Source organism: Periophthalmus magnuspinnatus, chromosome 9 (assembly GCF_009829125.3).
Source record: "Periophthalmus magnuspinnatus isolate fPerMag1 chromosome 9, fPerMag1.2.pri, whole genome shotgun sequence".
In the NCBI taxonomy this organism is placed as follows: domain Eukaryota; kingdom Metazoa; phylum Chordata; class Actinopteri; order Gobiiformes; family Gobiidae; genus Periophthalmus; species Periophthalmus magnuspinnatus.
This window is the reverse complement of record NC_047134.1, coordinates 11,258,202-11,273,633: the sequence shown is the minus strand read 5'-3', so window position 1 is coordinate 11,273,633 and position 15,432 is coordinate 11,258,202. Positions and strand designations below refer to the sequence as shown.

Below are 15,432 nucleotides of genomic sequence, written 5' to 3'. Positions count from 1 at the left end.
ACACTTAATTAGTAACATTGAGCAAGAAAACAGCGGCTGGAATCACTCATGTGTCTACTGTAAAGGCTTCTACGGGGTTAGGCATTCAACCGCACTACAAGCCGTCAGCTGCCCACAGAAAACTAACTCTAGTACATCAGGAACACTGGATACTTGCATATAGTATTCTCCAGTACTGAGGGCTCTTTTTGGGCTCGCTTGCTTAACTGTTTCCCTGTTAAAAAAGATGAATGGGGGAAAGAGAATGATTGTAGATGTTAAAGAGATGACACATCGACTATTAAGCTTGTTTTTTTAGAAGAGAATGGAATTTAGTTTGACATTTTATGACATGAATGGAAACTACAGGGTGTTTTGCAGTTAAATAGATATGAATCATAATCCATGTAATGGCTGGAAGCTGCTGGTTTAAACAAAACAAGGCCAGAAGGTCCGGATTAAAAAAAACACTTGTGTTCATCTCTAACTATTCATTAAAAGTTTTTGTTAGTATAGTCCTCATTATGTAGCATTTAAATAAGCAGGAAAAACAAAGTTAGTATGAATTATGACTCACGATCAACCACTTAAAATGTAAAATAAATCAGAATCTATTCACCGTCTCCCTCAGCGTCACCTCCGGGCTTTTACATTTAAACATATTATGAATTGAAAATAAAATATATATAAAGACAGTTCATAGGTGAGTATTGTTTTTGTGCTATACCCATGAATATACAAATCAATGTCCAAAAATTCTTACTCAATTTAACTTTTTTAATTTGTCAGATGAATGCAGGTTATTGAACTGAAAGTACCAACCTTAAGATAGCCATTTTAATTAAAACACATCCGGAAGAACATGGTCTCAAATTAATTCATAAATTAGTGTGTGGTTTAATTATTACTGATTAATGGGCTCTTAATCTGATGCATTTTGGAGAGACAGCACCGACAGACTCCACTGCATGCTCAGTTATTGCCTCTCAACGCAAATGCAGCTGGAAACAAATGAGAAGTGACTGGAGGGGTGTGTTGTGGCCCAATGCACAGCTACTACATTAATTACAACACTCCTGAATCAGTGCATTAGGAAACAATGTTGGTGTAGCTCTGTGCAACTGTTAAAACTATAATAAGCTCTATAAAGCGTATGAAAACAGACCCTAATGTGATCTTATTTAACTCTACGTTCAGCGAATAAGTCTGCGAGGGAATAGTGCACATTGTTTCGTGGACTCAGAGGTGCAGACTTATATACCGCCTTGTTCAAATAACTGATGCATCACATTTCAAGAGTCCAGGTTCCTGTTTATGTGCCAGACTTTGGGAAACTTACAGTACAAAGCCTGGTTATGCCATAATGCAATCTTTAACGAATGATTAGTTTCAATATTTTAAAGTGAAACCTATTCTATCTAGACTTCTCCCACGATTGCATGATTCACGTTTTTATTTGATATAGGTCTAGAGCAGGGGCATCAAACGCATTTTCACTGAGGGCCACATCAGCAAAATGGCCGCCATCAAGGTCGAAATGTGACTGTGCAGTAGTATAAATGTCACTAAATGCAACCAAATGTCACGTAAAATAAATGTAACTACTTTTAAACTTGTTAAATAACTGTTTCTGTATTTATTACTTATTCAAGTTGCAAATATTACATATTTCTGTAACTGCATATCTCCTGATAAACTGACTAACTTTTGAATACTTAGCTCCATGTTTGGTGTCTTTTACAACCGACCCCACCTCGAAACACAAAAATATACAGTTTTTTTTTTGTCTTCACCTTCACCTTTCTTGAAACTGCGCCCCACGCCGACCATTTCCTCTTCCTGAACATTTTGGGATCATTGTTTGCAAATATTTCTCATTTCCACTTGTTGGGAAAATCTCAGTAGTTTATGGTTAATGCACACAGTAACGCAGCATGGACTTAAATGATAGTTATGCCTTTTAATTTACCTTCTCGCGGGCCACATAAAACAACGTGGCGGGAGTTTGACACATGTGGTCTAGAGTGTCTGAGGAAAGGTTCTTATGTGTAATGGACTATAGACAAGCTATGTGTTTGTAGGGTTAAAGTGTATTGACTTGTGGAAACAGTGAGGTCACACAGTAAGTTCAGAATGACAGATTCTAACAGCTCGGTTTGGGTCATTATGGTTTTATTTTGACACGTCCAATGGATTATTATGTTCCAAATGGCTCTAGGGGTGCTATTATAATACTTTTTTGTATATATGTGGGAAAAACCAAACAGGAAATAGGTTGTATTCATGTTCAGATAAAGGGCTGATGCTTGTGTAGCTCTATGGGAGGTTTATTTAGGAAGAAATATCCAATGATCCACAAATGCTGAACCCACAGGTCCAGGTGACGACCTTTGAAGCATTTTCTACAGTGGCTTGCAAAAGTATTCATCCCCCTGGAACTTTTTCAAATTTGGCAAGTCATAACCACAAATTTAAATATTTTTTAATTTGCATTTGATGTGAATAAATAATACAAAATGGTGCATAAGTGTGAAGTAGAAAGAACTTAGCAATACTTTGTGGAACCGCCTTTTGCTGCAATTACAGCTGCAAGTCTTTTGGGGTATGCCTTTTCATTTTTCACTTCACTTTTATTTATTTATGCCGTCATAGAAGACAATGAACTTTGTGCCAGTTTTTGTTCCATGTGGGCCCAGCATTAACCATAAACCAAGTAAACTGTGTAATCCCTCAGTCGTCCAGGTCTGGTCCAGAGCAAAAGACGAAGTTTAAATCTGTCAACTGGACAAATTGTTCTAGGAGTGAAGATGTTTTGCTGCTCATCCAAGCCGCTTCTTCAGTTCTGGTCAGATTGCTGCTGGACACTGCCTTATATCTGTCTGAAGGGAGGAGTTTCAGCTTAAACGACCCTGTTCAACCCTTAACGTCCCTGCTATTGTTCTCTTTGTTTTGGCTTTGAGGATGGAGTTGTAGATCAGTGAGAGATTATGTCTCAGTCCACTATTCCTGTTGAAGGAAGGATTGTTTTTCCTAACAAAAATATCTTCTTTAACTCCTCTCTAAAACCATTTATTTTCTCCGGCTCAGATCTTAACTTCACTATCTTCAAAGGAGTGGTTTGCGTCTTTGAGATGGAGATGTACTGCAGACTGGGGTCCTGAGCTGCTCTCACACCGGTGTTGATACATTCTCTTATGAAGTGGCTGTTTAGTTTCTCCAGAGTAACTCTCACTGTACTCTTCACTACACTTCAGACAGATATAAGGCAGCGGCCACCAGCATTCTGATCAGAAATGATGAAGCGGCTTGGATGAGCAGCGAAACATCTTTACTCCTATAAAGATTTGCCCAGTTGGCAGATTTAATTTCATCTTTTGCTATAAACCAAGTAAACAAATCTGCATTCTGACAGTTAAACATCAAATTCGACTTGTTCTTGAATGTTATAATGTCACGTGAACACAACTTAAAACTTAAAAACAGACTTGTAAAAGGTGTACTGTCCTCCACACCTTCAAAGAACATCACTGAAAAGATGAAGGACTTTGACTTCCAGGTCCATTTGTAAAAGCATTTTATAACCCGAAAAGACTTCACTTTTTAGCCAAGGTTAAAACAATTATATTTTTCATAATATGAGGGAATAAAAAGAAGTTGGACAAGCTCATTCAGCATCAGCCGGCGAGGGCCTAGCCAGCGTGTGAATTGGCTGAAATTTGTTGGAAATCGTGTAAAATGGGAAGATATAAAGTTAGGTAAAGAGTAATCAACCCTTAAATGTAAAAGATCAATTAGAAATGGACAATTAGGAATGCAATCAGTGCAGTCTTGTCTGTGATTAAATGATTTCTTCAAGGATGGAAAAATATACCAGTGGCATTTAGGAACATCATCATTAAAGAGAGGTTTTACAACATTAATAAAATATAACATCTGTAAATAAACAGTTTAGAGACACATCGTTTGCACATTTTATACAACAACGTGTATGATTGAATGATTAAGCTTAAAAAATACAAATGCGTACACACTAGGACCCTGTCTTACCTGCTTTCTTTGGCGTTCTGGTGAAGGTCCCTTTAACTGTGCGACAGTGAGAGTTGTCCCCACCACACACACCACATTTGTCTTCTAATTTGTTGGAACCAATCTCTCTGTCACAACCAACTTTCTGGAAACAAGACAAAATACATGACATTTATAATTTACATAACAACACACTGTATATTTATTGATGTTTATTGCTGGGAAAAATGCATTTGTGGATATTATTTGGGATGCCTAGTGGTATATTTCAGCATGAATTCATTTTAATATAATAGAAAGTTCTTGGTAAAAGTTCACCTCAGAGACGCCCTACGTGTTTATGCCTGCGGTTTAGTCAGTGAATGCTGAAAATGTAAATTATGCATTGAAGGCTGCTGATCTCCCGGTGCAGATGGGCTCAAGAGTTCAAAATGTGAAGCCATATTTGCATACTCATGATAGAGGTGATAACATTCAGTGTGCTGCAATATGTAAATATGTAATATATATCAAACCCCAGATATAAGGTCAGGGCATAAAAAGTCAAAGTTATGTGAGAGATACAAGTTACACATAATATAGATTGACACTGTCGCATTCTACGGTGTCTGTACAGTGGTCTCTCGCTATTACGTGGTTCACCTTTCGTGGTCTTGCTGTTTTGCGGATTTTTTTAGTGCAATTTTACATGTTTTTCTTACACTGTATGAATTGGCTAAGGGACTGTAGACCATTGTCCATCAGTCTCCTCCGTGCCGTGTCTCTCTCTACAGCACATATGTCTCATGTACTCATGGCCCGTGGGCCAAATGCAGCCCGCCACATCATTTTATGTGGCCCACGACAAAGTAAATTAAAAGGTATGACTGTTTTAAAATGTTAGTTTATCATTAGATAAACAGTTAAACAGCCATTTTTTCATATTGATGCGGATCCATATGCAATATTTGTAACTTGAATAAATAATAAATATAGAAACGGTTAATTAACACGACTCAAAAGTAGTTGCATTTATTTTACATTAAATTTGGTTACAGTTAGGGACATTTATCTTACAGTTAGTTACATCTGGCCCTTTAAGAGTGACCATTTTGTTGACGTGGCCCTTTGTGAAAATGAGTTTGACACCACTGTGTTACAGAAAGCGTTCAGCCAAATTTACACAAATGTTCGATCGACACTACAGTGGAGGACGCCAGGACAAAGCACGGTCAGAGGAACTGTGAAATACACGTGAGTCACTATTAATTCATTAAACAAAAGAGAAATGTGAGAAAATGTTAATGCCCGTGTGAGAAAAGTGTATAAAGTGTGTAGTGAGGGGGTTTTACAGCTGCAAAACATATAGAATAACTGTAAAAAATAAAGCTGATACTTTGCGGATTTCACCTATTGCGGGTTATTTTTAGAACGTAGCCCCCATGATAAATGAGGGACCACTGTACTTACAACAACGACACACCTGAATCAGCTCCATATTGAAACGCAAAGGTCAAAAAGTCTGTTTTGCGTGATGCAGACTCTATAAACTTGAATCCTTGCATGCCATGTTGCAAAAGAATATTTAAATTATGTAAAAAGAATTCCCTTGACCCTTACAGCCAGGTTTTACAGGTTTTTTACAGGCTTTACAGCCTTAAAACATAGAATACCACTGTAGTTAAAAAAAATAAATAAAAATCTATTGTAGAATTTGCCTTTTACTGTAATTACTGGCCCAATCTACATGAAACAAAAACTGGCACAAGCTTGAGTGCATTCTCTGGTAGTGTAAATAAACTAAAGTTAAATCATTTTCTTACAAATACCAAATAGCTTCAAATAGTAATGGCATTTTCAGTCACACTGTTGTCAGCTGTAAGAACTTCAAGCCATAATCTTAATTAAGTTTAAGTCTGTGGAGCCAATTGCTAACAGAAAACGATGAGGTTCTGCATCTGTGGATTTTTACTTTGCACATTTCTTCAGAAAACAGTGAACTGTGCCCAGACATCGTACTCTCCATCTGAAATCATATTCTGTGAAGTTGTAAATGACACCCATTACAGTAATAGTAACAAAGATAAAATGACCTATACTTTTTATGTAATACGTCTTTAGAAATTTTAGATAACAAAGACACATAATTGTCCTTACCACACACTCCCCTCGCACACAGATACTGTAGGCGTCTTTATATGAACAACGAGTCCCATCATGCACCAGCTGCTTCATGTACGCCACATCCCCCGTCTCCTTTGACTGGCAGTACAGGTGGCACCTCTTATTGGCTAAGGGAAGAGAAAGATTGTGAGGTTATATCAGAGAAAGACACACTGTTTGGCTAAAAAACCTGAATATACTGAATGACCAGGTTATTCCATCAATAGATTTTTTTCTTCCCTGATGGCACGGGCATATTCCAAGATGACAATGCCAGGATTCATCGGGCTCAAATTGTGAGTGGTTCAGGGAGCATGAGACATCATTTTCACACAAGGATTGTGCACCACAGAGTCCAGACCTTAACCCCATTGAGACTGTTTGGGATGTGTTGGGATTTTGTTTATCGTGTGTCCCAAGTCTTCTTTTTCCCCCTTAAACATGGCTGCCGGATCCCTGGGCTGTGATTGGAGGACCGTCTTCAAGCCTCGCCCACCTCCAGTCGCCTCCCTCCCCATTTAAGAAGATTGGGGACACCTGCTCGGGGCTGCTGGCCTGGAGTGGCCAGTCTGCCTTTGTGTGTGTGGTCTCTTTAGTTCAGTCACTACAGGGGTAGTGGCTTTTGTTTTAGGAGATAGTTTGATTGTCAGTACTGACTGTGTTTGTCTGTGCGTAAGATTTTGTTACTGTAAAATTTGTGTTTAGTTACTTTACCTTTGTTTTTTGGTTTAATCCCTTGCAAGGAACCTTTGTTTATATATGTGTAGTTCCCTTTTGTTTAGTTCACCCTTACATTCCTGTAAATTACCTCTTATTTGACCATTTTTCCATCTTGGTTTTCTTTTTTCCCCACACGAGCTGGGTTGTAACAGCGGCTTTTTTATTTTGGCCAGGCAGTGTATGTTTTCAAGTAATTAAAACTACACCAGCTCATCTTCTACTGTTTATTCCCAGTAAACCTTATTCCTTGATGATAGTGCTGGTGGTCAGATCTTACTGCGTAGACACTGACAGACAAGTAGCTGCTCTCATATTCACTTATTGAAGGTTATGTACAGTCCATGCTCCATTTATCCTGTGCGTGGAGACTACACTGAAGTAAGCTGGCTGTATTAGTTTTGCTTTTATCATTTTGATCATCATTGCAGATAAAAAGCAAACACAAGAGTTTAAAAATTGCCACCGGTTTAGAAATGCTTTTACCTTTCGGACATGTTTTTTTTGCATAACCTGTGATCTCGTTTCACTACAACAAACATAAGGAGTTTAAACAAAGTCTTTTCTGAAAGGTTATGCACAGAGGATGGGCAAGAGTAGCGTATGGTGAGAAGAGAATAAAGCTAAAAAGCCTGCACCTCACATTAGGTCATAATGTAATAGATTTGTTTTTAAGAAGAATTATTATAAAGGCAAACAAACGCAGAGGCGAGGAGTCACTGATCATCTCATGACCTTTGTTGCTCATGAAAAAGAGTTCATTTTTCTGATCGAGCCTGATATTTGTATTTTTCTTCTAAATGGATAGAGATAACTTTGCTTTTCAGTATTTTCTCCAAGATATATGCTCGAGTTATGCAACGCGACATAACAATCTATTGACAATGCTGGAGCTCACCGTCTGGATGTTCATACGGAAGCCAGTGGTGTTTGGCGTTTTGAAATTCAAAATGGGGGTTGCGCAACTGGCACTGCTGCGCACGGAAATCCTCAAAGTGCTTGGGGCAGTCCTCCGTGTGGCAGAGCTGGAATTCATAGTTGAGTCCTTGGCAGTCTTGGCCACCATTCGAGGGCCTGAAAAAGAAAAACAACATATGGGATGTGGTGACCAAGCAACTTCTGCAACGGCCAAGAAAACAATGAGTAAACAACCAGGTAGTTTGCAATTAAAATATACACACTGGAAGACCTCAGAGAACAAAAGCATTGAGAACAAAATTCAGTCTTTCGTAATGGTCAATGATCTGTTTGGGTCTTTTTAACTGAGAGCTCTAAACCCAGACATCTCTCAGTAAAAGCACAGGGTTTAGAGCAGAGTTTAGGCTTAAATGAGGCTAATGATTAAAAATATATGTTAAATTTATGTTTATGTTTGGAAATGGCAGTAATATTGACAGCCATGATTTGGTTTTTGTCAATGTGACCAAAGAGTATAATAAAGACAATGTTTATAATTGGAGGCAGAGGCATAAATAATTCTCGCATGCATTTTGTAGTTTCTTTCATTATCCCGTCTGAACTTTCTTGAAAATGTGAACTGTACCATTAAATGATTACCATGAGTTTCTTGTCAAAAATAATTATCATCATGTTGTTTTTTTTTTCATTATCAGAGACAATTTTGAACAAGCTGAAAAAGAATAGAAACAATAGCTCTCTTGCATTCTAATTTCCAATGTAATGACGCATCACACAGTATTATACAAGCGCTCATATATTATGCAGACTAGTGTGCGTGTCACTTACGCGGGGTTATTGCACTGCCGTGTCCTGAACCGAACCCCAGTTCCACATGATCGTGAGCACGAACCATATTTGCTCCATGAGGCCCAGGCTCCGTCTTGTTTGACCTGATTAGGGTTCTTCCACATGCAGTGACCTTTGTAACACCACTGATGAGAAGGAAATATGGAGGAGAGACAGTGAGCACATCGCTCAGAAAAGACAGGAAAACAATGTGGCAAAGAAAAGGAGCATTTCACTGACTTTTCCAGTAGCACATTCAGTCCCGTCCAGCGGTGGGCCCTTCTTGGTTTTGCAGAAGTACGGGTTGTCCGGGTGACTGCACCAAAGCTGTTTGCAGGGATCAAAGGTACGGAACTGCAACAGGGAAATACATACAAGATATGGTTTAATAGAGAGATGTGTACACTTCAAATAGACAGGTAATATCCCTGGAATAAGTCTGAATATGAATACCAAACTACACAAAAATGAACTGATTCAGTATCACATTCTAACGTGTCATAACTCCTGTTTTAAAGAACACATGCTTTTGGCTGCTGTTCTTGGGTTTTCTTCCTGATATGAAGGATTATTACATGGCAGTGGTTGTCCATCGTTATAGCAATAATGCTATTCAAATAAAAATGTGATATCTTTCAGGTCTTCATAAATCCTTCAAATGCAGAGGTGATTTCTACCTGCCCTTTCATGATGCTTCACCATAAACGCAATCACAACAAAGGACGGCGCCGCCAGACTGCGAATGCAGCAATCAAGGGATTTTACTTTTCAGCTGTGCAAAATGGCTCTGTGTAGCTGCTGAAACCTACTGTACGTGTACATAATACATAATATCATAGGTAGAAAGAGTCAAAGTTAAGTCAAATTTATTCATAAAGCACTTAAAAACAACCACCGCTGCTCAAAATGCCGTACAGTATAAAGTCCAAAAGAAAGAAAAAGGAAGTAAGAGCAGTGTTGGTGTGTGGTTCTCCTTTAAAGAAAAACAAAACAAAACTGTTGTTCTCTGAAAATATTCTGTGGTGTGGTATATTTCCATTCAGTCCACTCCACTGGACAGACCTAAGTGTTTCACAGCAGATGCAACGGCCTCTTTATTGCTCGCTCAGTCTGCTTGGCCGACATCTTTAGACCAACCTCTCTGCCCTAATAATACATTCCAATCTTTATTTGTCTATTTGTCATTTGTAACAGTTTAATTTGCCTGCAATAAAAATATGATCCAGAAGCTGCCAAGGATTGAGTTTGTGGTCAGAGTTGTTTCAATATAATAAAATGATGCTATTATCTCTACTTTATTCACCATTAAAGGTTGGCAGTGGCACAAGAATGAATCTCCACTTTCCCTTTAACGTTTGACCATGTAAAACACACCTAGTTTTAGATTTACAATCATTCAAATCATCATTCTTTACCAGTGTCTGTTAAAACATATATACTCTTGTTTCAGCCGCCAAACTTTTTAACACCAGATAAGAATGAGAAATGATTGCTTAAATGGGTTTAGAAGTGGTTTAGCTGAGCTCGAGGTGTAGATGTTTCGAATGTTCGTTTCTGGTGTGAGTGTCAAAGAGGAACAAGAGTTTGAAACACAAAGAATGGGTAAAGTGAACGATGAAGCAGTGGAGTCTCAGAAAAGGACAGCGTTTGTCTGTGTGTGCGAACAAGGTGAGTGTTTTATGACCTTCTCAAAGTGGGGGTCACACATTCCTTAGTCAGAGGGAGATAAGAAGATGTTGCCTTCGTATATTGTCCACACGTCCTTGTAAGCCACCGCTGGTCTCCATAGTGTTTCGTGATCCCCGACGCCTTCCATATCCACTGATGTGCATGTGTTATTTACCTTAGCGTTAGTAAATCAAGACGCCAGTTTGACGTAGAGCTGCACTGCTAGAAAACACCTTATAGACCTGGTTCTATTTTGATTCATTCTTGATGTGGTGCTGTTCCTCGTGCTCTTAATAATCATGATCATCGGTCCTGCCCTTTTTTGCATCTTCCCCCCTCCCTCCTGTGTCTGAGCCTGGAGTTGGGCAGATATTTTGGCTCCGCCCATGCACACCTACAACTAATTGGTAATCAAGCTGCACCTCGGGAGGACAAGAGGAGCCAGGACCTGACACCCAGCGCCAGATCGTCCGTGTATCTCTGTGGTACTGCTTAGCTCCGTTCATGTTTTTTTCGCTTTTCGACTTTGCTAAACTGGATATTTTGCTCCTCACCAGATCCCGCTCCCTGGACCCGCTCAGCTCTACCGGTACAGTCCGTCCCATCTCAGACTCTGCTTCTCATGCTCTACTCTTGGACCACGGCACACCCTCCGCTCCCAACTCACCGTTTGATCTAACGTCATTTTTGCACTTTTTGTAAATAAAACGCCGTTAAAACTTCCCCGAGCTCTGTCTTTTTGGTCCCTCCTGCCCGACGTTACGACAAAAAGTTGGATTACAGTTTTGTGCATTGTCCTGTTTATCTGTCTACTTTGTGGTGGTAAGCTTCTTTTGTTACACTTTGGTACACTGACCTATTACTCTCGATTCATATAATTCATATTGGGTTGAAGTGTCTTGCCAAAGGACACACTGACAGTATGGACTAGCACCACTGCTGCCCCACAACACCTGGTATCCCGAGCAGTCTCTCATCGCACTACCAACCAGGCCCACCCCTGTTTATTTTCGCATTGTCAAGATAGTAAACCTTTTGACAACTTGAGAAAAACGTCCGCCATTGTTTCGCTTTTCGCACCAAAGAAAATATTTGCCGAAAGATAATAAGCTGGAAACATTCTGAGCGGAGTATTGCTTATGTGTTTTGTATCCCAAACACGTCAAGTTCCCAAACAACAATTAAGAAAAGTAAATACCTCAATTGTAAATGCAGCGTTTCAAAGAACAATAATTGCTACATGCAAATTGCCACATTTTGAACTTGTAATTTAACGCATTAATAAAAAACAGGTCACTGCGTCTGGCTCAGCAACTGCAGAGGAACATTGTCTTTATTATTCTCCTTATTAATCTGAGCATAGTCAAAGCACTTCTAAGAACGTGTGTCTGTCTTCAAACTGAGTGAATGAGGGAGGACAGTAATGTACAGCATATACCCAGAAGATGGAATCAATTTTCATCTTGCAGTTTGGTTAATCTGTCAGCTCTGGCAAATCTCAAATGAGCGCTGTGATTGCCAGCTATTCCACTTGGCTCATTTAAATAGATTAATGTTGAGATACAGCATTTCCCACCGCTCTGAGCTCTTGCACTAACAAGTTGAAAAGAGGGTATATCGTGCAAAGCTGAATCGCTATCAGTGAAAAAATACACACAACAGACCTGTGTTATGTCTCAAAATATATGTGCATTTTGTGTATTACAGTATTTTTCCAGAGTATAAGTCACATCAGCCAAAAAGTGCATAATAATCAAGAAAAAAACATATATTTCACATGTAAATCGAGAATAAGTCGCACTGGTGTATAAGTTGCACTGGAGTATAGGTCGCATCAGCCGAAAAATGCATAATAATTAATTTAAAAAAACACATCTTTCACATATAAATTGAGTGTAAGTCGCACCCCCAGCCAAACTATAAAAAAAATGACTTATTGTCTGGAAAATACATTACTCAATATGATTACTTAGCATAAAAGGTTTTAATTTTGCCAGATAATACCAAATAAGTATCTGCTTTGAACAAAAAAAAGGTCTAATGACTGCAAAAGGCGATGATCCATAAACTATCGGCAAAGTAACACTTTTCAGGCTGACATATTCTCACAAAGTTGCCTCAAGTCTGGGTACGCAGTATTTAAAAATAGACTGCAAAAGGAATAATCAGCTCATCTATATAATCTCCATGTTTTAATGTACGTGGACAAGGTTACATTTTGATTTATTAAGCCAAAAAAAAAGGCAAAACTTAATATTTTATGCACAAAAGTCAACACTATTCATATTTCTCAAGAAAGGTGACCCCAATCAGAGCCGACAACAATAGATATTTGGAGTCATTAAAGCTAATTATAGAATTTGGAGTAAATTTAACACGTCACCCCATGCACATTTGCTTCAAGCTGTACTGAACAATGTCAGCAGGATAATCTCAGGTCAGGTGAAAGAAAGGTATTTCTGGGTAGAACTTCTCCCCGTGTCTCATCCAATCCGCCTGAAAAAAACGACGATCTGGAGCTGGGTCCCTGGGTGCTTTGGTGAGGCTGCACACTGCTCCTTAGGTTAAATTTAGCTTTAACAATAGTCCACTGCAAAGTCGCTGAAGTAAATATGTCAGAAAAATGAAATTTTGCTTCATGGGATTTAAAATATTTCCCCTGTTTTAACGTAAGCGGAAAAAGTATCAATTCTTGGACGCATGAATCCGTGGTAAAAAGCGGAATAACCATGATGCACTCTTAATATTACACACAAACACAAATGATGTTATTCCACCTATGCAGAGGACAGAACTGCAGAAAAGACCTCTATCTCATGGGTGAAACCAAAACAAGAAAACATCAGAGATGGCTGTACACTGGCAACAAATAAACCAAATGACCTTTATAGGAAAGACACAAAGCAGCCCTGTCAATCATCGGAGTCTATTCTCATTCTACCCCTGGGCTTTTCAGGCGTGCTTCCAGCAAGTAACAACAACTACAACGGTCTTTTAAAGTGAACCTCAATAGCGTAATGGCCTTAATGAAAGTGATGTTTGTAAGACATAACAAAAGCACTATTACCCATAAATTCCCCATACATCTGACGTGCGATTTCAACAGAGTGTGGTCAGAAACGTGCATTGAATTTCTCTCAGCGTAGGTTTTATTTCTTTGAACATGACAAGCTGATTGGGCAGTTTCTCAATAGCAAGCGGTGTAGGCCATACTCACAGATGTGCAGATCTTGTAGCCGACCCCAAAGTCAAAGCGACACTGCTCGTCCATGGAGTAATTGATTCCAGGGAGTTCAGGAAGCTGTGGCCATTCGTGTTTGAACGGGTCGTCCAGCAGGCAGTCATACGTTCTACAAACAGATAAAGAACAGATAAATACGATGTATGCAAAAGGATTTCAGTGAATAATTATTTTAGTAGTCAGTTTGTCAGCTTTTGGTTTGGTTAATCGAATAGTCAAGTAATTATGTATCATGTAAATTATGGTTTTAAAGGTATATATGTGCTGAAAATATGCACCCAGCCCCAGATAAGAGGAAGAAAATGGATGGATGGATGTACTATTCATAAAAAAGTGTTTATTCTTTTTCCCTTCTGATTTAATAATGTTGCTGTCTTTATGATAAAAGCCCTATACAAATGTTCTGTGAGTTTACATTCATTTATTGCATTATTACTTTTGATTTTCCTACAGCAGCAGCAGAATGAAGCCACACCACGAGCCTGAGGTTGGCTGAACCATGAACATCGGCCAATTAGCTGCAAGGCTGGAATACATCATTCACTTCCTATTTCATTAGATATGGCACACATTCAGGGCTCGTCTGTGGTAGAAAGTTACTGAAACACAATCTGATAATGAAGTAGAAAAACTAATCAGAACTTATGAGCCAACCTTGGGTCATTTCCATCATGTATTTTATTATTTGATCTGGGACCTCACTCTGACCAATTACACGAGGGCCTCCTCATGTTCAGACTAATCTCCACCCCACAGAGGCTTTATTTCTTATGTTGTCATACTACAATACTACAGTACTCTCATGTTAACTATCTCAACTGCAGTAAACTATAGTTCATGTTGGCGTTGGGACATTACGTTATTGTAGACGTAAACAACAGAACAGAAAAGCTGTCCTCACCTATAGTCTGGCCCATAATACTGCTGTAACAGTTTTATACATTTTGATATTGATTTTCCCGTGGCATGGACTAACTTCCAATAGCCCCGAGCTGCTCTAAAAACATTACATTGGATGACAATTGATTTCACAGCGCTATTGTCATCGCCTTTGATGCACTGTCAATATGAGCCTGTTCTCTGACAGAAGATTGATTATGTTACAATGGAGTGAAAGTATAAAGCTGATCGGCTGCTGTTTCCATCCACTGTAGTGCGTCTATTGACCCATGGGGCTATTTGAAACCCACGGACCGTTCCATGGCTCATGCATAGTGTGCTTTTAAGTCTTTTCTTATGCATGCCACGATAATTGGATTCTATGGCCCTGAAAAAATGTAACAGACAATGCAATCGACAGCATACAGTCCGAATTGTACAGATTTTGCAATATTGATGAGGGGGCGGCACTTGTTTCCATAGAGACACAGTTTAATGCCGTACGGCGGACGACCCTCCACCTGAAAACTTACACCTTTAATATGATACAAAAACTGCGTTACTTGAATTGTTCAAACCTTTATGGGAATTTCGTGTTGGAATCGGATGAATTCAAAGCAATGTGGAAATTATACAGTTCCTTCGACCCTGGGGACTTGCAGTGCCATGAAAATGGGGTCAGGGGGAATGGAGATGTGCTATTACAGTGTAGCACAGATGTGAACTCACTGTATGTATCGCCTGAGCTCCTGCCCGCTGCACATGGACCAGTGATATCTGTGGAAAGCCGCCTGCACCAGAGGGGCCATCACACTGCCCATGGCTGTCTCATCCCCACAGCGATTCCCCTGACCGTCATGCTCCATGCCCAACCTGTCAGAAAACACAGAGAAAAAGAAAAGAGTGAGAGCCTCAAAATGGAGGAATGGGGCAATCAATGTGATTTGTACAAAGATGTAGAGATGTTCAGGAAATATTGGATAATATATTTAAACCCCAGAGCCCTGCATGTTCGGGGGCGTTCACACATAGTT

At 39.3% G+C, this 15,432-nt stretch overlaps 1 protein-coding gene across 2 annotated transcripts in view; it reads right to left on the bottom strand.

Annotated features, from left to right (window-relative positions):
* Positions 1-15,432, bottom strand: part of adamts3 (ADAM metallopeptidase with thrombospondin type 1 motif, 3) — a 104,007-nt gene that overhangs the window by 25,393 nt on the left and 63,182 nt on the right. For both annotated transcript variants that reach the window (XM_055224284.1, XM_055224283.1), the window contains exons 9-15: positions 15,128-15,271; positions 13,496-13,628; positions 8,851-8,964; positions 8,611-8,756; positions 7,763-7,938; positions 6,142-6,275; positions 4,027-4,150 (exon numbers count right to left, since the gene is read on the bottom strand). In XM_055224284.1, coding sequence (XP_055080259.1) covers positions 4,027-4,150; positions 6,142-6,275; positions 7,763-7,938; positions 8,611-8,756; positions 8,851-8,964; positions 13,496-13,628; positions 15,128-15,271 — 971 coding nt within the window. The remainder of the gene's footprint in view (positions 1-4,026; positions 4,151-6,141; positions 6,276-7,762; positions 7,939-8,610; positions 8,757-8,850; positions 8,965-13,495; positions 13,629-15,127; positions 15,272-15,432) is intronic.